The sequence below is a fragment of the Aquila chrysaetos genome, chromosome 4 (assembly GCF_900496995.4).
Source record: "Aquila chrysaetos chrysaetos chromosome 4, bAquChr1.4, whole genome shotgun sequence".
NCBI classification, from domain to species: Eukaryota; Metazoa; Chordata; class Aves; order Accipitriformes; family Accipitridae; genus Aquila; species Aquila chrysaetos.
In genome coordinates, this window is record NC_044007.1 from 1,275,898 (window position 1) to 1,300,673 (window position 24,776).

General features: G+C 57.3%; 1 protein-coding gene across 2 annotated transcripts; it reads right to left on the reverse strand.

The window, feature by feature from the left end:
• Positions 1-252: 252 nt before the first annotated feature.
• LOC115340577 (1-phosphatidylinositol 4,5-bisphosphate phosphodiesterase gamma-1-like) lies at positions 253-19,166 on the reverse strand. 2 transcript variants are annotated; one of them, XM_030012369.2, is made up of 32 exons: positions 18,558-19,160; positions 12,751-12,900; positions 12,547-12,640; positions 12,415-12,462; positions 11,698-11,782; positions 11,484-11,564; positions 11,358-11,392; positions 10,209-10,281; positions 9,995-10,096; positions 9,797-9,915; positions 9,616-9,701; positions 9,299-9,419; positions 9,031-9,199; positions 8,664-8,783; positions 8,345-8,452; positions 8,055-8,242; positions 7,632-7,832; positions 7,379-7,498; positions 6,885-7,068; positions 6,490-6,567; positions 5,435-5,538; positions 5,119-5,215; positions 4,698-4,764; positions 4,081-4,244; positions 3,862-3,958; positions 3,498-3,722; positions 3,035-3,183; positions 2,346-2,460; positions 1,962-2,123; positions 1,672-1,760; positions 1,366-1,550; positions 253-1,286 (listed from the first exon to the last, which is right to left on the reverse strand). In XM_030012369.2, the coding sequence occupies exons 1-32, from the start codon at positions 18,775-18,777 to the stop codon at positions 1,235-1,237; spliced, it is 3,888 nt and encodes a 1,295-aa protein (XP_029868229.1). In that variant the 5' UTR covers positions 18,778-19,160; the 3' UTR covers positions 253-1,234. The 2 variants fall into 2 exon arrangements, with proteins under 2 accessions (XP_029868229.1, XP_029868230.1); XM_030012370.2 differs by lacking the exons at positions 253-1,286; positions 1,366-1,550; positions 1,672-1,760; positions 1,962-2,123; positions 2,346-2,460 and adding an exon at positions 4,273-4,297 and having other exon boundaries at positions 4,081-4,185; positions 18,558-19,166.
• Positions 19,167-24,776: the final 5,610 nt, after the last annotated feature.

Below are 24,776 nucleotides of genomic sequence, written 5' to 3' on the forward strand. Positions count from 1 at the left end.
TGTCCCACGTCCTGCGTCCCATGTCCCCTTGTCCCACATCCCCTCTCCGAGTGGCCCTGCCCACCGCAGCACAGACCCACGCACCTCCCTAGTGTCCCCACCGCTGCCGGGACACGTCACAGGGACAAGGGTGACACACCGGATCCGGGACCCCCGAGCCACCACCCTGGGGACATCACCCACCCCAGGGACATCGGCGCTGGGAGCAGAGCTGGGATGGGGCGGGGGACACCAGACCACGGCAGCGGGGTATAAATATTGGCTAAATAGATTTATTTTCATACAAAGAATACACAGATCCCCCCGCCGGGACGCCCCGACCCTGGGGGACACCCCGAGATGTCCCCAGCCACCGTCCCGTTGGGCACCACCTCCATGGGCTTTACCAGCAGGATCCGTCCCCCTTCCCAGGGTTTGGTGCTAACGCTGGCATCACCTTGGGGACATCCCTGTCCCCTCTGGGGCCACCTTGGTGCCTGCATCTGCCCGGTGCCTGCTCGGGGCACCCTGCCACCGGCCACCCTGCCCCCATGGGGCACCCCAAGACCTGGTCCCCCGCTCCCTCGCGCCCATGCCGAGGGCATCTCTGAACATTTTGGGGTCCCCCCTGTGCCCTAATACTGTGGCTGGTACAGACACCCCCCACCCCCCGCTCCCGTGCCGTATGTACACGCTGGATAAAAGAAGAAAATACAGATATTTATAGCGGGGGGGCAAAATGTCCCCCCTACCCCCGCCCCCCAAAGTGTCCCCTGCGTCCCCATCCTGGTGCCTTGCTGCCAGCTGGTCCTGTCCCCAGGATGGAGGTGGCCGGTCCTGCCCCATCCTGTGCCGGCTGGGCACCCATGCCTCAGTTTCCCCATCGGTCACAGGGCTCATCGCCCCCCTCCCTGCCATGGGGTGGTGGGACACGGAGGATGCAGGGTGAAGAAGAGCTGCGGTGGCCACCCTGCGGGGACAGGGACATGGCCACGAGCTCCAGGGGACATGGGACGAAGCCAGAGGCACCCGGGATTTACACCAGAGCATCCCACCTCCCGCCTCGCCCCGAAAGAGAAACATCACAGGCAGAACTACCCGAAGTCCCCTTTCGTCCCCAAATTTGTCACGTTGCTGTCACCCAGCCCCGGGTGTGTGTGGGGATCCAGATCCAGCCACCCCACCTCCCTTTGCAGCGGGAGAGGAGGTGTCAGGGGAGCTCCGCAGCGGGTTGGCAGGCTCGTGTCCATCCAGCTCAGCTGCGTTTGGTGGCCATCTGCCGGTCCCTCTTCTTCTTCTCCATCAACCTGGTGGGAAGCAGGGTGGTGGTCTTAAGGACCCTCCCAAGAGAGACCTCCCGAAGTCACGGGGAGGGGATACACTCACTTGCGGTTGCGGACTTCGGTGAGCTCCATGAGCCGCTCCTGGGCTGCCCGTAGCTCGTCGAGGCGTTGCTGGTAGCGGGAGTCGCAGCCATTGGTGCGCTCGTAGCTGGAGACCTGGCTGGAGAGCTCGCTGGCGCGGTCCCGTAGTTGCTGGATGGATGAGTAGAGGTTCTCCTCATCTTCCTCCTGCTCCGACAAAAGGGTATGATGCTGGTGGGGTGGACAGGACACCCCAGGGTGCTGTTCACCCTTGCTCTGGCTGGGGAAACAGAGGCATGGGGTTCCCCAAGCCGCCTGGGCCACCTGCCTTGGCGTTGATGATCTCGATGTGGATGAGGAGGGAGGCGAGCTCCAGGTCCTCCGTGTAGCTGTTCTTCAATGGCACGGACCGGTAGCCTGGACACAACACCATGACATGAGCTCAGACCCATGGCCGGATCCTCAAGGAGGTGATGATGATGATGATGGTGATAATGATTGCAGGGGGGTTGCAGGGGACTAGATGACTTTTAAACGTCTCTTCCAACCTAAACCATTCTATGATTCAGTGATTTGATGATGATGATGATGATGGCAGTGCGGATGGAAGGACCATACCTGTTTTGAGGCCCTTAACAGGGAAGGTGGCTTGTGCCAAGAAGTTGGGGTCGCTGAACATGTCCTCCTCGTACACCACAAAGCGGAGGAAGGCAAACTCAGGGTTGTTGATGTCGAAGACGAACTGCTTGAAGAGCCAGACAGGGTTGAAGCCATTGTCAGCTATGGGGAGAGGAGAGAGCGGGGAGGGTCAGAGCGGTGCTAGACGCATGGACATCACGGGCATGGCACCAGCATGTTGGTGGGAGATGCCTGTCCTCTTCACGAAACCCAGCCCCATCACCCACAAGTCCAAGAGAACCCCAAAGGGCACGGTTAGGGTTGTCCCGGTGTCCCCGCCTGTCCCTGGGGCTGGGTGGGAATGTCACCCGCGTGGACCCTCACCTACGACGTCTGTCTTGTTCTTGCTGTTGTCATACTCGGAGCCGCACACCTCCACCTCCACGAAGGGGCACACAATGCTCCTCCCGTTCTTGGGCAGGTGCCGGGCACCGAGGATCTGTGGGAGGAAGAGGAGGAAGAGGAGGGTAAGGTCCGGCCATGCTCAGCAAGGAAGGACTCCTCAAGCCAGCCCCATGGCTCAGTTGGTTTGGGCTTGCCAAAAGCTTCATGGCTATAATTAGCCACACCACAACTTCTTTATGATTTTTGACTGGTTTTAGCTTGATTTTAGCTGTATCCATGAAATTATTTTAAAAACTTTTTCTGGATTCATGCCATGCTCAAGAGTCAGGTGCCTACGAACCAGCCTGTCCCTGCTCTAACACCGAAATAACCCAAGGGTTGAGTAAGGTGCTTCTGGGCTTGTTTTATCTACTTTACCCTCCACCTTGCTCTCACTTAAGTTAGGCTCAGCTCTGTGCAATTGTGGGGTTGTCCCCCCCGAAAAATGACGCCGCATGCAGAGAAAGACCAATGAACCCAAGAGATCATGGGGTAACAAACTCCATGGAGCAAATATGTGGCTGAAACATGTAAAAACCACCCCCAGCTGACCCAAAAACGAGGCAGAAGCAAGTCCCCATCTTGATGGTGACCACCTCAAGGTGGACTTGCTGTCCTCGCCCACTTGCCTGCAGCTGGACTGTAATGGGCTCCACGATCTTCAGGCTGTTCTTGTCGAAGGGGTCAAAAGTCTCATCCCTCATGATGTCAGGCTGCAGGACGTAGCCGCTGCGGCCACCGAGCATGAAGAGCGCCTGGTTCAGCTGCATCGGCTTGTCTGTGGCCGTGGGGACGGAGGAGCTCTGAGCCATGGGGCTCAGAGACCTCCCTGAGGTCCTTGGGCAGAAGGTCATGCCCTGGCAAACCCCCTGCTAAGAGCCCCCAACCCTGGTTGCAGAAGGGATGCAGCTGGGTTTTGCATGGAGCTCCCAATAATTGCATGGACATGTCCCCATCAGGATGAGGACAAAGGTTGGAGAGATCATCCAAACCACCTCCAGCAATAGGGGCCAGGGCAGAGCCACTGGGGATGGGGATTTTGGGGTGACCTGTGGAGATGAGCCCAACAACCACCCCAGGAGCAGGATTTACCAGGCGTCTGGAAGTTGAGGGCCACGAGCTGGCTACCGCAGATCCACATGGGCAACGGGTCGTAGTTGGAGGAGTCCAGGCGTTGCCCTTTGGGGTAGATGCGGCTAAGCTGGCGCCGGTTGTACTGCAGGAACTTCTTGCCCTTGCTGCGGTTGGCATACTTCTCCGCCTTGGTCTCCGGGAAGGAGGACATGTCCCGGTAGCACGCCTTGTCCGTGCCAATCTCTGAAAGCACCAAGGTGACCATCAGTGGAGGACATGGGGCTCTCTGGTGGCCTGGGAGTGGCCCACTGTGACTGCTTGGTTCCCCTCCAACCCATCTCTTCCCATGCTCATCCCATCAACCCGCTTCTCCAGCTCTTACTGTCCTCATCAAACGGCACCGGGCGGCAATACACAACCAGCTCGGAGAGCTCCAGCGCAATCTTCTTCCTCCGCTCCATGATCTTCCCCTCTTGCATCTGCACAAGGAAAAACAGGAGCTGAAAGTCTCCCTCCAGCCTCCTCCTTCGGAGACTTTGGGGACCATCCGCTGGGGGACGGGACCGTCCACCCCCACCCTCTGTACCCCGGTGCCCCTCACCCTGGCGTCGGCGTTCTGCGTGGCCTCTCGGATCTTGGCCACCCACTCGCTGAGTTCCTCCTGCGTGTCTGCGGCCACATCCAGCGACTGGGCTGCGTGGGACATCTGCTGGGAATGGATGGTGAAGACAAATGGTTTGGAGCTCCTCCCGTCTTTGGAGATAACTATAAGGACATCAGAGGGGGGCTTTACTCGAAGACATTCCCAAAGGATGGCTCTGTGGAGCAAACGAAACCTCAGCGGTCCCGTTCCCGGGCCCCCACCAGCCCCTCCTGGCACCCCACCAGCCATCGGGGTCCTCCTCCTGCGAGGATCCCATTTTTCTAATGTATGGTTTCAGCTTTCCACACTGAAATGCATTGTCCTTTGATCCAGGGTTAAATGTCCCCTGAATCATTTGGACCTCTGAATTCCTCCAAATTCCCCCCAAATCAGCCAAATCCCTCTGAACCCAGCCCCATGTTGCTCCCCGGCACATTGTGCCAAGCACAAGCCCGGCTGGCAGTTGCGTGATGAGTTTGGGGAGCCTCAGCTGACGGCACTGAGCTTCAGCACGGGGTGCACGCCATCCCGGCGGGCTCCCACAGCCACCACGGGGATGTGGTGGGGACACTCACCGACGTGGCAGGATGGCACATCGATGAAGCCCTTCAAGAAGTTCCCCAGGGGGCTGTTTTCCGATGACTGCAAGAGAGGAAGGGAGAGGGGGCGGTGGGGGAGGCATACGGGGCTGAGCCTGGTGCCCGCTCCATTTGGCAGCCTCCCTCCAGCCCTCTGAATCGGCCAAGCCTGAGCAAAAGCAGAGAAAAAAAAACACCCTCTTGGCGTGCTCTGCTCCACGGTTGAGAATCCCCCAGCCTCTGGATAAGGGTCTGGGCTGGCATGGTGCTGGGAGCATCTGCCAGCTTCCAGAAAAGGGTCCAAGCTGGAGTGGGACCAGGAGCATCCTCCAGCCTCTGGGTAAGGGTCTGGGCTGGAATGGGGCTGGAGGCATCTCAGGTGGCCTCGGTCCAGGGTGCGTGGGGACATGGCACTCACAGCCTCATCCTGCTCCTGCGCTTGCGTGCTGACGATCTCCTCCACGTAGTTGGCCGGGAACCACAGTTGCTTCTTGCCCCCGTAGTCCCCCCTCCACCTGCAAGGGGTGAGAGGATCAAGGCAAGCGGACTGATTTGGGGGGGGAAAAGGGTGTTCATGCTGCATGCAATGTAGGGGAGTAGTCGGAGAAGGGGTGGGGGGACAGAAAAGGAGGCAATTAAAACCTACCGCGGGACGACCCGCGGGAAAACCCAGGGTGTCCCCTCCACCTCCCACCCATGGCAATGTCCACCTGGGGCTACCCAACCGCCCTCACCAGCCGCCGTCCTGCTTGTCGACGTTGTGGATGATGGCCTGCTTGCAGAATGACAGCTCGTCCTCCCGCTGTGCTTTGTAGTCGTAGAGAGCCTTCACCGTGCACTGGACCACAGGGGAGAGGGACACGTGTCACCAGCCAGCGCCGAGGGATGCTGGTGGACAGCGTGCCCCACTCAGCCCAGCTCCTCAAGCCCCCATGGTGGAGCATGGGGGATCCTGAAGGTCCAACACCCCAAATGATGCCCCCAAATTGCTCACGCCAGCAGTGAGACGTGTTAGAGGGGACAAGAGGGCTGGAGGTGCCTGTGGTCCTGTAGAACCACCCCGTTCAGCACAAAGCGGGTTCCTCTTCTGGGTCCCCCAATGGTTTCTCCTGGTGCACTGAAGGGGTTAATCCCCTGATATTACCACACTTCCTGGAAAAAAACCCTTTGGGTTAAGCTTTCCCATGTTTGGTCTTAGCCTGAGAGCTGCTCTGCTGCAAAGGGACCTTTAAGGCAGAGCAGTGCTGGACCATGGGATTGTAGGATCACAGGGAAGGAACCTTGGAGCTCCAGTCCAGCCTCCTCCAGAGTCAGTTCCAAGACCAGCCCAGTCCCAAAAACCTCGAAGGATGGACATTGGGTCAGCTCTGAGACCAGCCTGTCCCCAAAACCTCTGAGGATGGAGGCCGCACAACCTGGAACTGACCCTAAATCTGTTTTTTGGGGGTTCCCCAGTGCAAAGGGATCCATGGGGGTTTCCTTGCTTTTGGGGCAAACTTGTGTCAGGTCCTTGCTCCAGGCTGGACTCTCTCCAGACCTGTCCGTCCCCCCCATGCTGTGACAATGCTGTCACTGGAGCTCAGACTGTCCCCAAATGATGGTGATGTGGGAAGGGTGCAGCTCCAGCATCACTTGAGGGTCAGAAAACCGCAGCAAAACGTCACCACTTCTCAGGTCAGTGGTGGGAGATGTGGTGGGTCTGGGGGTGGAACCACCCAGGAGCCCCAGCACTCGAATTGTCATGTCCCACCACCCTCCACCTCCCAGGGACACCAGCTCAGCCCCTTACCCTGGCCATTGGCATCTTGTTGGCCTCTACATAGAAGTGGGGGGTCCGCACCTCGTACAGAGCTCCATAGTCCAGCTCCTGCAAGGAGAAATGCCTGAGTGGGTCACCCGGATATGAGCAGGGGCTACAAGGGGATGTGGTGGGACCTGGACTACCACATGTGATCGAGAGGAGTTTGAGAGGGACCTAGTATCCCTTTGCAACTTGTTGGAAAGGAATTACAGTGCAGCTATAACCGTGGGCAACGGCTGCTGAACGAGCTTGGCCAGTTCTGGTTGGGCTTCAACCACGAGGCTGGAGGAGACCTTCCCACCATGGTGGAGTTGGGGATGGAGTTTGGTTGCCCATGGCACTGGGTCGCCATCCCCACCATCCCCACTACTGGGAGCACTCACAGTGGTGCCCATCTTCTCCAGGGTCTCCTCGTTGATGGGGTAACGCAGCTTCATCTTGCGGTAGAGCGGGTGCTTCTCATAGTAGCTGATGAGGTCCACGAGGCTCTCAAACTCGGCCGAGCTGCCCAGCATGAAAAGCCGACCTTCCTGCTGGATGCGGCAGTGCTTGATCTTCCCCTCTGCCCTGGGGCCAAGAGAGCCAGGGGGGATATGTGAGGGCTGGACGGACCTTGGCTCCATGAAGAGGACGGGCAGGAGGTGATGCCCTGCCCCAGCAGGGATGCCACTGGGGTGACCGCCCTGAGGACGTGGCTTTCCCATCACCGTACAGCATCGTGCGTCCCACCGCGTCACCCCGCTGACTCAGCACAAACCTCTGCCACCCAGGATGGAGTCACAACAGACACGAGCCAGGCAGTTCTCAGCTTGGCTGGCAACGTGGGCACCGTGGCCGAGCCCAGCTGGCCTCCGGGAACCGGGATGTCCACACTCACCGGAAGGAGATGGCGTAGGAACTGGGTTCACTGCGCTTGCGCACTAGGAAGGCTCCGTCCCGCGGGACCCGCATCAGCATGTGCTCGGCCTGCAGGCGCGTCAAGCTGGCGTGGTACCACCTGGCCGGGCAGAGCGTGGAGCTGGTGGGCTGGCACCGGCATCTCCACACCCCGGGGGGCACCCAAGACCTGACAACAGGGATGGAGGAGGCTGGTGGACCCAAGGGACCAAGGGGATGGGGACCATCCTCACTCTTTGCTCTCGTGGGCATTGGGTTGGGGGACGGGGTCGGTGAGGCGCATCTCAAACTCGTTGCAGCGGAGCGGCACCTCGCGGTAGTGGCAGATGAGGCTGTAGAGGCTGTCGAAGACCAGGTTGTCCGTCAGGTAGAACTTGGTGGCGCCAGCCTCCTGCCTTGAGTGGATCCGGCAGTGCTGCACCCGGCTGGACCTCCTGCCGTGGTGGTGGGGGAAAGGCAGGGCTGAGTCAATTCAGGTCCACGACCCCGCCATCCCACGCTCGGGGGTCTGCGTGCTGCACAAAAATGTGGCTTTTTCCCCCCCAAAAAGCCATTCCCGCCACCAGCCCAGGGATCAGCTGGAGGGTCAATCCCCGGTGGGATGCCCAGACTGGCTCGGGGACGGTGGGATCCTGTCTCCCCACTGGGGCTCCTACCAGAAGGAGAGGGTGTAGTCGCCCACGAAGGTCTCGCTCTCGCGCACCAGGAAGGTGCCGTCTTTGCCGCCCGTCTCGGTGCAGTACTCGTGCAGCAGCTTCTCGGCGATCTGTCGCCCGTCGCGGCCACCTCCCAGCTTCCCGTGGAACCACTTCTCCGTGAAGTGCAGCTCGTTGTTGTTGAACTCCTGCAAGTTCACCCCAAAATGGGCATTGCCACTCTCTCGCCTTCCCCACAAAGTCCTCCCTAAATCCCTCTGCTCCCTGGATGCATCCTGACCCTCACACACCTCCTTCTGCTCCACCTCCTCTTCATCCTCATTGAACTGGTAGCGGGATGTCTCCTCTGAGTAGTAGATCTTGTTGCTCGTCAGGACAAAATAATGGGGGCTCCAGGTCTGGGAGGGAGGAAGAGCATCACTGGTATGGGGAGGATGATGGCATGGATGGACAGGGCTTTGGGATGCCTGTTTCTGCCCCCTCCCGTCCCCCACAGCATTGCAATTTTCTAGTGAGCCCATGCCCCATGCTCAACCCAAACCCCAATGCTCATCCCTATCCGACAGACCCTGCTCGGCACCTGGCTGCCATCGACAGGGAGACCCTTACATGGTCAATGGGGTCTTCAAGGTAGAGGATGCCGTTCTTGATGGAGTTGCTGATGTCATTCTCCGAGTAACTGGCGGTGGAGACCTCCTCATACAGGTTCCCTTCGACCAGCTTCTTGTGCTGGGGACAGCCCAGGGAGGGGAGCTCAGTGGTGGGCATGGTGTCCCCATCACACTGAGCTCCCAGCCCTCAGGCCATGCTCGGGCTTCTGCAGGTCCCTTTCCACCACCCCCTGTTCCCCTTGACCGTCTCTTGCAGAAGAATATTGGAGAGATGTCCTACTTGTGCACAGAGGGATATCACTCTTGAGTCCCAAGATTTGAGAGAATCATCATCCCTCCCAGCCCAAAACAGTCCTTGTCCACACCTTAATTAGGATCTTCTTCTTGAGCTGGGTGGGCGAGGGCAACTCATCGGCATTGATGTCCACTGGCTTGGTGAGCAGCATGTCCCCAAAGACCTTCTTGAAGTGGGAGGCCATGTTCCTCTGCTGGACAATGCTGCAGTGGTCTTCGATAGAGAGGATGATGGGGAACCTGGAGGAAGCAGGTGGGAATGGTGGCTTCGGACGAAGGTGAAGGAGACGTTGCTTGCCCGGCCCAGAACTGGAGTGTCACTGGGGGGCTGGGGCTTACTCAGAGGTGACGAACGCATGCTCTTTGATGGTGTGCAGCACATCCAGGAACTTGATCTTGGAGGTGAGCGTGTGGCCATGGTAGATGATGGGGAGATCATCTGGGCCATCCCAGCAGTCCACTGAGGGGGGAGACACCTTGGTTAACACATGCTGGTCACCGACTGTGCACTGGGGACCATGTTTTGGAGCCCCCAAAGGGTATGGAAGACCCCCCACCCAAGTGCCGTGGGATGGGTGCAGGGGACGGTCTGTCTGATGTGACCCAAGGTGCTGGGGGGGGGCTCAGCATCTCTGCGAAGTGCTGTGGGGACTCACGCTCGATGCAGCGGCAGCCCATGCGCAGGCAGCGGGCGTACGCCTCCAGGGAGGACTCACTGGAGAACTGGTCCCCTGTCAGGTACCTGCAGAGAGAGGGACCATCAGCAGCCAGTGCTGCCCCAGCTAGGGTGATGGGATACTCACGGAGGTCCCCAGGTAGAGCCCACCCTGTCCTTACGTGTTGTGCGAAGAGGAGATCCAGTACTGGGACAGGGGGTGGTTCATCTCCTCAGGCACCACGCGCTCATACTTGGCATCCATCACCATATTCTCCTTGGAGAAGAGGTACGTGAGGAACTGGGAGGAAAGCAGAGAGGTCAGAGCCTGACGGGGCTGGGGACACCTCCCTGGGTGGGTGCTGTGTGGGGCCACCCACCTCATCCAGCTGGAAGGAGGGGTCCACCGCCTCGCTGGAGCCTTCCTTGAGGTAGGTGCACATGTAGTCCCGCACCATGCCCACGTCGCTGGCCCAGGATTCCTGGGGTGTAAACATGGCTGTTGTTATGGGGATAACCAGGCTGGGGCATCTCATGGAGGTCCCCTAGGTTGGGGTCGAGAAGGATGCCGCAGGGGTCTCTAAGAGCACCCACCTTCTGGTCGTGCAGCAGGAACTTCTGGAAGTCGTAGAGGGAGACTTGGCACAGCTCGGGGCGGTCCACGTTCCTGGGACACAGAGCGGCCATCAGTGAGGACCAGGAGCAGGAGTTGGGGTAGACCCCATGGGAGAGCCGAGGCTGCCAGCATCCACCTGCAGCTCAGCCTCCCTATGCCCCCTTTCCTGCCCCACTCCTTGCCAGCTGGCAAAGGGCTTGCAGAAAATGCAGGCCGCGGGGGTGCAAGGGGAACCTCAAGCTTTTGGGTGCTGCTAGAGCAAACACTCCCTGTGTCACCCTGTGACCTGGGAGAGGTGGGCACACAGCCGGAGTGTGCAACATTGCCTGTGGATATGGGAAGGAGGGCAGGGTGACATGCCCCTACATCCCTGCTCCCATCTCCACTCCCATCGCTGCTCATCCCTGCTCCCATCTCCTCTCCTATTACTGCTCCCATCCCCACTCCCATTCCTGCTCCCATCCCCTCTCCCATCCCTGGTTCCATCCCTGCTCCCATCCCTTTTCCCATCCCTCTCCCACCCCCTTTCTCATCCCCTCTCCCATCCCTACTCCCATCCCCGCTCCCACCCCCTCTCCCATCCCTACTCCCACTCCTGCTCCCATCCCCTCTCCCATCCCTACTCCCATCCCAGCTCCCATCCCCTCTCCCATCCCCTCTCATATCCACTCTCCCATCCCTGCTCATCCCCGCTCCCATCCCCACTCCTATCTCCACTCCCTCTCCCATCCCTGCTCCCATCTGCTCCCACCCCTCTCCCTATCCCACTCCGCTAAATCTCTACCCTCACTGCCTCCCATCCCTACTCCCATGCCAGCTCCCATCCCCACTCCCATCCCCTCTCCAATCCCTCGTTCCATCCCCTCTCCCATCCCCTCTCCCATCCCTCTCCCACCCCCTTTCCCATCCCCTCTCCCATCCCTACTCCCACCCCCTTTCCCATCCCCTCTCCCATCCCTCTCCCCACCCCCTTTCCCATCCCCTCTCCCATCCCTACTCCCATCCCCGCTCCCATCCCTGCTCCCATACCCTGCTCTGCCCCGCAGCCCGGCTGCGTTGCCCACCCAATGGATCCGACCCTTGGCGGCTTGGCCGGGATGGGAGCCGCGGGGCTCCGGGGTACTCACCGCAACGGGAAGGAGAGCTCCAGCTGCTCGATGACCTGCAAGGCAAAGGAGGGGACCAGGCTTAGCTGGTGGGGGACATGCCACACCGGGCGGGAGATGCTCGGGAGGACAAGCCGTGGCTCTTACCGACTTCTGTGCATCAAACATCAGGTTTTTGTAGAACTGGATGAAGTGGGAGAAAGTCATCTCGTTCCTGGCTTCCACCTCCTGTGGGGAGATGGTGCTGCATGAGAGTGGGGCCACCTGACCGGGGCCAGTGACACTGGGGCCAGCTCTGGTCTGGCTGTGGGGGCTCAAAGACCATCTCCTTGCATAGCTGGGGTGGCCGGTGGGTCCTTACCACGAGCTTGTCCCGCAGGAACCTCATGTTGGGGACGCGGTAGTTCACCTGGGGCAGCATGGCCTTCAGGTCCTTCACCGTGATGCTGCGGGAGGGCGAGCCAGTGTCAGGGCGCTGGCCAGACCCCACAGAGGATGGATAACCCCTGGATGGATCTCAGCTCCCGACACCGCCAAGGGTCCCAGCCCAAATCCTGGTGCCAGCGTGGTCTCTGGCATGGGGCTCTAACCCTACCGGACTGTGGACCCTCACAGTGGCACAGGACCCTTAATTACCTGGGGTCTGGCATGACGACGAGCAGAGGGTTGGGGAGTGGGAGCACATACAAGAACCAGTCAGGGGCTCTGAGCCATCATCCCATCTGGAGATGATGCCCATGCCCATAATCATTTAAGTCCAAATTCACTTGATTTGGGGTTTTGCCTGTCTTGGGGAGATATTTAGGCGCTGCATTAATGGCCCAGCCCCTGCTGGCGCTGGTGGAAATGCAGCAGCAGGTATGGGGGCATCGGGTTCCCCATGGTCCTTACAGCACCTGCACTGGAGTCTGATTTTCGATGCCTTAGAGCACCCCAGATAACCTGGTACTACCTTGCCCCAAAAACCTCACCCCCAGCCTGGTTCAGCCTCCAGATTTAGGGTGCAAATGGGGGGATACAGCCCTGTCCAGCTGAACCCACCGGCCGCTTCCTGGCATGGGGCTGTGCCGGTGCTCACCTGCCTTCCCGCGACCGGTCCATCCCATCAAACTGTTTCCGCAGCCACCTGGGAAGGAAAGGATGGACAGATGGTGAGGGTTTGGTCCCCCCAGATGGGGACCAGAAATGGGACCTGCTGGTCCTTCCTCACCTCTCAATCTGCAGCGGGGTCTGGGCTTTTTGGGTGTCCGCCACCAGCCAGTTGAGGCCCGTTATCCACAGGTTGATGTCCTCCTCGCAGAAAGCTGGAGGAGGGAGAGGAGGGTGGTGAGGTTGGGATAAGGGAGATGGGATGCTGGGGAGGGGGTGAGAGCCCAAGGGTGGCCAGGATGGAGCGGAGAGGGAGCCCACGCACCAGCCACGCTGAGCGTCCGCAGCCTGAAGTCCATCCCATAGAGGATGATGAAGCACATGGTGAAGTCGAGCTTGCGAGCGTCCTCAGGGTAGCGCTCAAAGTCCCGTGAGTTCTTCCCCAGGCGGATCTCCTTGATCTCCCGAATATCGACTGCGGGAAAAGAGGAACACGGGACTGTCCTCTGACACCCTGCCACGACGGACCCATGTGTGGGGCTCGGGGAAGATGCAGGAGGTGGGACTGCCAGGAGACCATGTGGCTCTGGGGAGCCTTGTCTCCAGGATAGGGCATCCCCACGACACTGCCCACGGGTGTGTGATGGTATTGTGGGTGCTGTGGCCATGTGTCCTCCAGGAAACCACGTCCCCAGGACAGGGTGTCCCTGCAGCACTGCCTCCAGGTGTGTGATGGCACCCCACTCCTATGTGTCCTCCAGGGACTCGCGTCCCCAGAATGTGGCATCCTGACGGTGCTGCCCACTGGCTTCCCGGCTTTGTGGGTGCCACGTGTCTTCCAGGCTTAGCCTGCCCCATCCCCAACCAGCGCATCTCCAGCCACCTCTCCCCTGCCTTCTCCTCCCCAAGACAGACCCTGCTCGGGGGTAGGCTGAGCTCATCTTTTAATTGAAGACATCTGCCCAAAGGTGGTAATTTGGAGCCCCGGCAGTCCGGACCACAGGGCGTTTCTTTCCTGCTGTGCTGCTCTCTCATTATCTCGCTATATAAAGCCCGGCTGGCGGCGGGAGGGCTGGGTTTCCGGACTGCGGTCTTCCTCACGGCTATGCCGCCGGAAGAGATTTTCAACCCCTGGTTTTGCTGAGTGGACTCATCCCACCAGGAGCAGAATAATAATATGATGATATTAGTAATAACACCCAAAATTGTTCTCGATACCACAAGTATCACCCTCAAGTTATCACCCCCCCAGGCAGCTTTGCACTCTGGGGCTGAGCCGCTGGCACCGGAAAGGGCTTTGTAGGGACGAGGGCAGCCGGACCTCCAAGTCGGGGTATTGTCCTGCCGAGGAAATCGGTCATTTCCCGGAGAATTTCCAGCCCGGCTGCGTTTCCGATGCGGCAGTGGGGAAGGGTGCAGGCGTGCCGGTGCCTTGATGGAAATCGTCAGCCTAATCCAAAGCGGGGAAAGAAAAGCCGAATGCGGGGAGGAATAAGGGACGGGGGAGAAATCGGGCTGATTAAGCAAGAAAAGAGGTGCAGAATAGTTTTTCTTGGCGGAAAAGCTTCAGAAAACACCGGAGGCTTTATCCAGCCTTCTCTCGCTGGATGACCGCAAGCCAAATTTCACGGATCGGGGTGGGTTTTTAACACAAGTGACACACAGGAGGTCTGCACCCCTGCACGTGCTTTGTTTTGGGACTAGATCTCAAGAAATGAAACCCCATTGCTGTCTCTGTGCAGCCCCCATGGCTCAGCGCAAACCCTGTTTGGTAAAAACAGACAGATATTTGGGGGTAAAAATGGGTTTATAGGTTAAAAACCAGCTGCTCATCCCCAAAGCTGCCCATCCACAGGGCACCAGAGAGGGGGAAGAAGCCAGTGGCTAACTAGGCTCCACCAACAAGCTGCAATATAGTCATGTCCCCAGTTCAACGCCTCTGGGATCCAGCCTCGGACCCGATCTCTGGGCGCTGCCAATAATCATAGAATCATAGAATAGTTTGGGTTGGAAGGGACCTTTAAAGGTCATCTAGACCAATCCCCCTGCAATAAGGAGGGACATCTTCAACTAAATCAGGTTGCTCAAAGTCTCGTCCAACCTGACCTGGAATGTTTCCAGGGATGGGACATCGACCACCTCTCTGGGCAACCTGGTCCACTGTTTCACCACCCTCACCGCAACAAATTTCTTCCTTATATTTAGTCTGAATCTCCCCTCTTTGAGTTTAAAACCATTACCCCTTGTCTTCTCGCTACGGTCTGTATTAAAAAGTCTGTCCCCATCTTTCTTATAAAGCTCCCTTTAAGTATTGAAAGGCTGCAATAAGGTCTCCCTGGAGCCTTCTCTTCTCCAGGCTGATCAACCCCATATCTGTCTTTCTCCATAGCAGAGGTGTTCCAGCCCTCGGACCATTCCCGTGTCCCTCCTCTGGACCCGCTCCAACAGGTCCGTGTCTGTCTCGTGCTGGGGACCCCAGAGCTGGACGCAGTGCTCCAGGGGGGTCTCACCAGAGCAGAGCAGAGGGGCAGAATCCCCTCCCTGGACCTGCTGGTCACGCTGCTCTGGATGCAGCCCAGGATATGGTTGGCTTTCTGGGCTGCGAGTGCACATTGCTGGCTCATCTCCATTTTTTCATCCACCGGTACTCCCAAGTCCTCCGCAGGGCAAACAGCCCGGCCCCACGAAGAGCCAAGGGAAGAGGGAGCGGCGCGGGGCTGCACAATGCAACGCAGCCGGCGGCTTCCTGGAAACCACATCTGCAGCGGATTTGCAGCGATCATGTCAGAACTATGTCTCCAAACTCCTCCCCGCATTGTCTCAGGGGTCCCGGGCGATTAAAACACTCTGGAAGTCGGTTCCAGCTGCGAAAATCCCTTTTCTCTTCTAATGCAAAGCAAGCAGCGTGGTGCAAAGAAGATTTTTAAATGGTGGGAAGATGGTGTAGGACCAGGTTCTGCCTGGTGGCTTTTAGGGATGCTGAGAGCCTGGGAGTTTTCTTAATGCGTTAGGAGAAAAGCAAAGCAAAGCAGCTGGAGGGAATGGTTGTGCTGGGAAATCCCACTGCCCTGGGCAGCGCTGCAGTGGCACGAGCCATGTCACCTCCTGTTTGCCCTCAGTCATCCCTTCTTGCAGGACATGTGGCAGCTCAGACCCTCCTGTACAGGGGGGGATTGGGTGACCGCATCCCTCAGGGCTCCCTGTGATGTTGTGAAGCTGATTTAAAACCTGAAATAAAAGATTTCCTCCTGGTCTGGCAGTGTTAAACCCCATCTGAATTTTCTCCTCCTCAAACGGTCCTATTTCTAATTATTTGGGGTTAGCGAGGGCTGGAGGTGTGATCCCAATTAGCTGTCGCCGTGGCAAACCACTCCTCTGAAATGCTCTTGGGTTTGCCAAGCTCCCTGCACCCCTATTTCTTTTAATTTCTTGCAAAGATCCCTTTTGGGCTGTTTTCTGCTAGATTTCATCCTTGCGCTTGGGACTGGGATCTGCCGAGGGCAATGATCTGGAAAACCCTCCAGGATGAGGTTAATTTTGGAAGTGATGCTACAGGCGACCCCATCAGCATGGACACGTGTCCATCGGCTGCTTAACGAAGCGTGTAATTAGCCTGCATGGTGTGGGGTGTCTAGGGGAGAGCCAGGATCTGCGTCCTGGCCCTGCCAGTCCGTAACAGAGACATCAGCGCTGTTGGTCGTCCCTCCTAATCCCTCTGCAAGCGAGTTGCCTGGTTGAAGGAGGGGATTTAAAATGGCCTGGGCAGGCGTGAGGTCGGGCGCAGGGTGGGAGCGAGACCCCAGGGATGAATAGGAGATCCCGGCGCTTCCATAACATCACGGCAAGCGGGAGGATGTGTGAGCACAGAGCAGGGCTGGACCAGGGGGTGAAGATGCTCCAGCTCAGCACCAAGACAGGGATTGCTCCCACTCCGGACTGAGGAAAGCAAGTGGTGGGATTGGGTGGCAGGATTGTACCATTTCCAGAGGGATTTTCCTTTTTTTCCCCCCTTCTGGATGGCCTCAGAGGATGCCCACTCATTCCCATTGGGGGGTTTTGGGCAGTCACATGGGAGAAGCCAGATTCCAAGGCACCAGTGGGGAAACTGAGGCAGGGCATCAGGAGCCCAACACGGCGGCGCATGGTGCTCCCAAAGAAAACCAAGGAGCCAGAAACGCATTACTTCAGCGAGTGGAGAATGAGCTCTTCCCTGTGAGGACCAAAACCACTTCTCCAAAAATGGGTGCCTTTCCTCCCCTCGCTCATCCCTCCTCCTCCTCCTCCCACAAATCTGCTCCCCCCCCAAGGGCTGGTGGTGAGTTCATCTCCCTCGCCCAGCAGGTCCAGACAAGCATGGATCCTGCTCGTGCCGATGTTTATCTCCAGGTGCCACCCTTCTTCCCGGCTCAAACCTCTCTATGGCTGGCAGCCTGGCTCAGAGTTGGCCCCTCCAAGCAAAAGCTGAATCCTCCTGGGGATTTTGCTCCACCTCGTGCAAAATTAGTGATGGGTGGTGATTTTGAGGTGGGGTAATTGGGTAATTTTAAGGATACCCCCTGAGCCCTCCTAGGGAAAAGGCAGCTGTCACCTCCCAAACCTCCCAGGGTAGGCTTTGCCATCGTCTGGGTGAGATGACCCCCCACAACTGGGTTCCTCCCCACATGGGGATGTGGGATGAGGTGATGGTATAATTCCATGCCACCCCAACCCTGTGTTTTCATCCACTGGCTCTTTTTAGCTCAGTTAAAGAGGAGGTACAAGCCTTGAGGTAACGAGCAACCAGGTAACGAGCACCAAGGCATGGAGCCCCACTGATGCCTGGCGGTGGGAGTATGCCCCAACAGCCTACTAGCCACCAGTGAATCCACCAGTAAGGGTGATTTTTATGGATGCTCCAGTGGGAGCATCTGTGCCGGACGCCAATGCCACCGGTCCAAACTTTGCATTGACGTCATTAATGCATGTGGGGCAGAGCCCACCTGGCCAAGTACTTTATGGGCTGCGTGGGGCCACCACCATGTTCCACCCCATGTTGCTGCCTGCCCTGGAAGCCTGAGGACTGCATTTTTAGGGTTAAAAGCACCGTGAGTAGGCAAGGTGGTGGCCGGCTCCTTTACCTCCTTGCCAGGGAGGGTATAAAACCCCAAGGATGACATGGCAGCAGCTTGAGCCCCACGGCAACTTATGGACCACGTGAGCTGGGTTGGAGGGGAAGTGAGGGTTGCTCATCCCAGCAGCTCCTGCATTTGTGTCTCTGGGCATCCCACCATGGTCAGGCACCCCACCATGGTAGGGCATCCCACCATGGCAGGGCATCCCACCGTGGCAGGGCATCCCACCGTGGCAGGGCACCCCATTGCGTCCAGGCACTCCACCATGGTCAGAGACCCCACCAAGGTAGGGCACCCAAATATGGCCAGAACCCCACTATGACCAGGCACCCCACCATGGCCAGTCACCCCACTATTTCCAGGCACCCCACCACAGCCAGGCACCCTACCACAACCAGACACCTCATCACGGCCAGGCATCCCACCAAAGCCAGGAGTCCAACTGTGGTAGGCACCCCACCACGGCTGGGCACTCCACCGTGGCCAGGCACCCCACTATGTCTAGGCACCCCACTATGTCTAGGCACCCCACTATGTCTAGGCACCCCACTACAGCCGGCACCCTACCACAGCCAGCCACCCCACTGTGGCTAGGCATACCACTGCAGCCAGGCATCTCACCATAGTAGAGCACTCCACCATGGCCAGGCACCCCACTGCCAGGCACCCCATGATGGTTGGGCACCCCATAACCAGTCACCCCACTGCAGCTGGACATCCCACCATGGCCAGGCACCCTACAGCCAGTCACCCCACCACGGCAGGACACCCCACCATAGCCAGGCACCCCACAACCAGTCACCCCACCACAGTAGGACATCCCACCATGGCCAGGCACCCCACAACCGGTCACCCCACCACAGTAGGACATCCCACCATGGCCAGGCACCCTACAGCCAGTCACCCCACCACGGTAGGACATCCCACCATAGCCAGGCACCCCACAACCAGTCACCCCACCACGGCAGGACACCCCACCAGCACATCCCCAGCCCACAGCGCCGCTGCCACCAATACTCACTGTCCCCTTCCACCTTCTCGGGCGTCCGGCTCCAGATGATCTGCCGGGTCTCCAACTTCACCTGGAAGGTCCTTCGCTCCGGCCTCTGTGACTTCTTCTGATAGAACAAGGTGAGGACGGTGCCCATCTCCAGGCAGCGGAGGATCCTGCCCATGTCCCCTGCCTCCATCCTGCTGTCCTCCAGAAAGCCATTGACGCTGTTGAGCCTGGCCACGGACATCTTCACTGCTCGGCCATCGTCCGGCGGAGCCGCAGAGCCGGGGTTGTCTCATGCAGGAGAGGACGAACCAAATAGCTGAAAGCTCCCCGGGGATTTTCTCTGTTCGCCCCGGGTGTGGGTTTCCTCTACGGCCGACGTCCCCTCCGCCACACCACGGCCACGGTACAGAGCCGGGCTTGGGGGCAGCGGGGAGGAAAAGGGTGGGCTGGAGGTGCCGTGACCTTCTCGCCGAGGCTGAATCCGACCCTGGCGTTGGCATCCAACGGTGGTGGGAGAAGATAGGCAACGCCGGAGGCGATGGCCTTGCGGTTCAGAACCAGAGGGGACGAAAACCATCCGGTCACCGCAGGATGGCGGGGCGGGGGAGGCACCTTTGAGGGCGAAGAGGGTGGCGTGGGAGGGGGGGAAAACCCAGCCAAAAAAAAAAAAAAAAAAAAAAAAAAAAAAAGCAAAGTCACCCCCAAAACTGATGGTGCCTGCGTTGAGGCGACGGATTCCGTGTCCCCCCCACCCCGGCCTCCGGGCCAAGGTTGGGAGAGGGGTGAGGCAAAGGGGTGCCGAGGGGTGCTCGGCCAGCCTGGGGAGTAGCGGGGTCCCGGGTGGGGTGGGATGGGGGATGCGGGGTTGGGGGTGGTGGTGGGTGGGGAGGGGGAGGTGATGGGGGGGGGGGGTGGTGGTTGCTCCCGCTGGCTGCCCGCCGCCCCTCTCCTCCGCTCCTTAATTTCGGGCTGATGAAATGGACGCCCAGAGGAAACTGCAATCACACATGGCCGGAAAGAGATCAGAAAGGAATTTAAAAAAAAAAAAAAAAAAAAAAAAAAAAAAAAAAAAAAAAAAAAGCAGGATCTTGGAGAAAGGAAAATCCAAGGGAGGGAAAAAGACGGCTGAGGGTGACATCTAGAGGAACTCAAGATGGGGACCGGCTTTGTGGGGTGCCCCAGGCCCTGCCACTGGCTGGGGGGCACCCTGGGACAGGGATGGGGTTGCCTGGGTGGAAAAGTGGTTGTTTGGCAAAAAAGGGTTAAAGATAAAGAAAGTGGCTGCTGTTGCTTTAGCTCCTGGCTGTCCCCGCTGCGACGCTGATCAGGGACTGAAGTCCCAACGAATGACCAGGACCAGAGTCACTGCTGTTATGAGTTTTGTCCTGCCTCAAATATATGGGAAGAAGGAGGCTGGGGACTGCAGAGGGGGAAAGAAACGCAGCTGGAGAGAGGGGGGAAGGCAGCAGGGGACAGGGCTTGGTGTCACAGCCCCTGTTTTGTCCCTTTGATGGGTGCTGGATGGGCAAAGACAGTGCTACAGGGCAGATGCTTTGTGCGGGGGTTTTGGGGGAGGCAGGGGTGCGAGGTGGGACCAAGGGTGCAAGGGGTGGGCAGGGTCTTCCTCCCCAGCCCCACACTTTGGGGATTCGGACCAGGAGGGCATCTTGTGGTGCTGGGGCTCTGAGACTCCTGGAGCATATCGGGGTCCCGGTGATGGAGGCTCAGGCACCCGGGGGTCCTGGTGATGGAGGCTCAGCAGAACCAGGGCTTGCCACCAGCCCTCGTGGGAGAGAGGACACAGCATCTGCTGTGAGTGGGGAGCTGTGCAGACTGTTTCAGGCCTAAAATACCTGAAAGGTCATTTTACTCATTAAATATGGGACATGTTTAGAGTTGGTTTAAGCCCTCCAAAATCCTTAGTCCTTCCCCAGAGGCTGCCAAGATCCTCCTGGCTTGCAGGTTCACTCCCTGCTTATAGGAGCCATTAATTTCTCTCCTCCACAGAGAAGAAGTCTTACCTTTATTTTAACACCCATCTTACTGGAAACACCACCTTTCCCCTCCCTCTCTGCCAGTCATATCTGATCTTCTCATCCCAGAGGAGCCCAGAGCCCTGCATCAAAGCAGGAGCAGCGCAGTATTGGCCAGCAAGCAAACGACATGTCCCACTATCAGGCGGGATTTAGGGTCAGGAGAAATGTTCCATCTGTGTGCACACCCATCTGGATTCCAGCAACAAGAGCTGAGGAGCAGCACCCTATGGTGGTGGCACCTATGGACCCACTGGAAACTACTGGGGTCCCCAGCGTCATGGCATGGGGTGTGCCAAAACATCTTGATGCTCACACATATGAGGGCCTGCAAATTAAAGCAGTTTATACCTTCACCCCTCCAAAAATACAATGGTGGGACTGGTACTTTGGAGCAAAGCACCGTCTCACCGGGTTTTGCTGGTGCTCTCTCCAGTTGCCTCTGCAGGAACAGAAATTCTGGCAGCCCTAGCAGGACTTGACCCATACGAACCTCATGAAGTTCAACAAGGCCAAGTGCAAGGTCCTGCACCTGGGTTGGGGCAACCCCCCTTGCCAGTACAGACTAGGGGATGGATGGATTGAGAGCAGCCCTGTGGAGAAGGACTTGGGGGTACTGGTGGGTGAAAAACTGCGCAAGAGCCAGCAATGTGCGCTCACAGCCCAGAAGGTCAACCCTATCCTGGGCTGCATCAAAAGCAGCGTGACCAGCAGGTCGAGGGAGGGGATTCTCCCCCTCCACGCTGCTCTGGTGAGACCCTTCTGGAGCACTGCGTCCAGGTCTGGGGTCCCCAGCACAAGACACATGGACCTGTTGGAGCGGGTCCAGAGGAGGGCCACAAAAAGTGATCAGAGGGCTGGAACACCTCTCCCATGAAGAAGGGCTGAGAGAGTTGGGGTTGTTCAGCCTGGAGAAAGCTGCAGGGAGACCTTATTGTGGTCTTTAAATATATAATGGGGGTTCATAAGGGAGATGAAGAGAGGCTTTTTACCAGTGCCTCAAAAGGTAAGACGAGGGGCAATTGTTTTAAACTGAAAGAGGGTAGGTTTAGATAGGATGTAAGGAAGAAATTCTTTACGATGAGGGTGGTGAGAGGTTGCCCAGAGAAGCTGTGGATGTTCCATCACTGGAAGTGTTCAGAGTCAGGTTGGATGGGCCTTTGAGCAATCTGATCTAGTGGGAGATGTCCCTGTCCACGACAGGGGGGTTGGACTAAGTGACCTTCAATGGTCCTTTCCAACCCAAACCATTCTGGGATTCTGGGATTCTATGCCTTCAGCGGGGCTGGACATCTGGGGAGCAGCTTTGCACCACCTGGCAGTGGCTCACTGAGGATTGGGGCGTTTAGGCTTTTATCCCCATGAGGGTTGGTCCCACACTAAGTGTTTTGGCTGATTGGAGAGCAGGGCGAGGTCTCCATCTTTGCACTGGCTGACTGCAAAACTCCCCTTTCCCAAAGAATTAGGGGACATATGGGGTGAAAATGAGATCCTGAAGGGTTTGGGTTTTTCTTTCTTTATCCATGAATTAACTTCTGTTTTCCCCCTTCTCTGGAGCAGAATAAGCTTTTGTTTAAGGCAATAAGCTGCAAAGATACTGGCTTCTTGTGTTTATGTTTTCCATTTCCAGGCAAATCCCATTTCAGAGCCCCCTGAACGCGAGTCTGGGAACTGAACATCCCAACCGCAGCGAGCCGCGGTGGACTGAGGATCAGAATAGAAGATTGTTTTTACACAGGGGATTTAACAGCCTGGGTTTGGCTTCTGATGTCCATCCAAAGCACGCGGGTGGAGAAGGAATGCTCTGTTTTCAGTCTGCAGTGGAGTCACTGTTTTAATTTTAGCTTCTCCAGAGCAAAGCTGTAAGCAAGCCTTTACCAAAGCAAAGCACCCTATGGAGGCTGGAAGGGGCAGAGGAACTGGAGCCTCCCTGCTCGTCCACATGTGGCACACAGGGGTACTCGGTCCCTGCCCGCCGCCCCCCCCCCCCCCCCCCGGTGATGCTGAGCACCCAAAATCCATGTGTCCCTCTTAAAAACACAGATGTGACTCATCTGTGCAGGTCAGAGGAGGTGTTGGGACATCGTGTGGCTGCCGGTGCTGACGCCGGGAGGGCAGAGCTGAGCTCAAGGAGGAACCATGAATGCACCAAAAGGACGTTCATTTTGCAAGAGCAAAGCTCCATCAAGTGGTGCCAATAAACCCCCACCAAAACACAGAGGAGCTTCAACGGGTGCAATTTATGTGTATGGCAGGAAAAATTGATCCCAGGAGAAATCAAACAAGTTTAATTTCCTCTGTGGCTTTCCATGGTTGATAGTTGCTGCTGGACGTGAGCATCAGCCTCTGCTTTGCTCGCACCTCCCTGATGTCCCGGTGGGTTGGTGCTGTCCGCAGAGCTCCAAAGCCCCTTTTGGGAGAGCAGCCAGGTCAAAACGAACCCAAAAAGGTTTCAAAATTTCACTGCCTTCTTCCTAAGCGTCCTTTCCTCTCTGCAAGGGCTTGCAAAGAAATAGCCATTGCTGCTTTTCCTTCAATAGCTGCTGTAAGATCCAGCAAATGCCCCTGCTCAGTCACTAACTCACAACTCAGTATTCGTTGAGAACAGTTTGCTTCCTCTCTCTTTGGTGGTATTGTGAAATTCCCGAAACCTCATTGCGCCGAAAGGATTTGCAAATGTTTTTTAGCAATGAACCCCTGAGCGGCAGGTTGTGGAACGTGGGAATGTTGCAACGGCAGCCGGTGTCGCAATGGCGCTGGCCAAGGACAAGCACAGATCCCTGGCTGGGTGTGCTCTCCATCCAAGCTCCACCAAGCAATGCTGGTCAGCATTGCCAGCTGAACAGGCAAACCATACTTCCAACGCAAACATTTACAGTTGTCAATGTATGGATTTCTTTCATAACCTTTCCAAGCAGGGAAAAATCCAATGCCCAAGTGCTTGGGGAGCAAAGTCCTCCCCCCTTCACAACTGAAGCTGGACCGATACACGTTTTTTCATGTGAACAAATATTTATGGAGATGCTGCCACGGTCTTATGCCAGCTTGGTTGTACCCCTTGGAAATGAGGCACTCACTGCAAGGGAAACAGCCATGGAAACCAGGAGCTGGTGGAGTCCTGTGAGTCAGCGTGGTCATAGACACCTCCTTGTTCGGTAAAGGAAAATGCATTTTGCTGTGGGGTGTCATCAGCCCTTGTCCCCTGCCCCACAGAGCAGAGGGTTGGGATGTCGTTGGATTAATTGAGGTGTAGCTGCTCTTGCTGCTTAGAAAGGTTTATGGTTCGTGGTCGGTCCTTGCTGCCTCCAGGCAAGCTCAAACCATCCCGATTTCAGCGGGTGAACACTGAGGAGAAAAAAGAGGCTTTGTGGTCTCTCCCCACTTTAAATATCTTGGAAAATAATTGCCTTGAGTGGGAATGACAGCGATGTGGAAGCGCACAGATCATCGCTCTGATTTCTCCCCTTCCCCAAATACATGTATTTAGGTCTGCATGCAGCTTGTGCACCAGTGGTGAGACTGCAGGCAAGAAAGAGGGCAAAAAAATAATAATCGCAGCAGAAAACTAGTGCCCACTTGATAAATGATAGTGGCTTTTCCTTTAGGATCGTGCAGCAGTTTCTTTTCCTGTTACTGACATTTTCCTTTCTGTTTTCCATCTAACCCAAGGGACATCTCCTTCCCTTGAGCCCGCACTCCTGAGTCCTGCTATTATCAGCAAAAATGCAATTCTACAGTTTGTTTGCCCTTGGGAAGCACTTTTTTCCCCTCAAGTTAAAATAGGAAAAACTTTTTGGAGAAGTAACTTTCTTCAGCGGTAAATAGCCACTGAGCTCCTCTTGCAGCTGGAGGCTGAGCATGTCTGGGGGTTGCTGTACGAGCAGTGCTCTCGCTCCAAATTGCAGCAGCGTGCAGAGCCCAAGATGACATCAGGAAGGGCTGAGACTGATAAGCTGATGCTCCAAACGGGTTAAAAACCGAAGTGAGACACAAAAAGGCACAAAATAAGCTCCTGGTGGTGAGCCTGAGAGGAAATACTGCCCAACTGCTTGACCATGGGCAAGGTGGTTTATTTGCATGCATTTGCATCTACGTCAGGTCTCCACTGCACGGCAGGGTTGCAGGGCTGCAGGATGCAGGGTGCAATCTCATTGGCAGGGGGTTGGACTAGATGACCTTCAAAAATCCCTTCCAACCCAAACCATTC

Excerpts from the sequence above, each read along its gene's own strand:
- LOC115340577 (XM_030012369.2), bottom strand. The coding sequence starts at position 18,777 with ATGTCCGTGGCCAGGCTCAACAGCGTCAATGGCTTTCTGGAGGACAGC. Across the intron at positions 11,783-12,414 it reads GACCGGTCGCGGGAAGGCAG|CATCACGGTGAAGGACCTGA; the intron begins GTGAGCACCGGC and ends GCCCTCCCGCAG. Across the intron at positions 6,568-6,884 it reads TGGAGAAGATGGGCACCACT|GAGCTGGACTATGGAGCTCT; the intron begins GTGAGTGCTCCC and ends TTCTCCTTGCAG.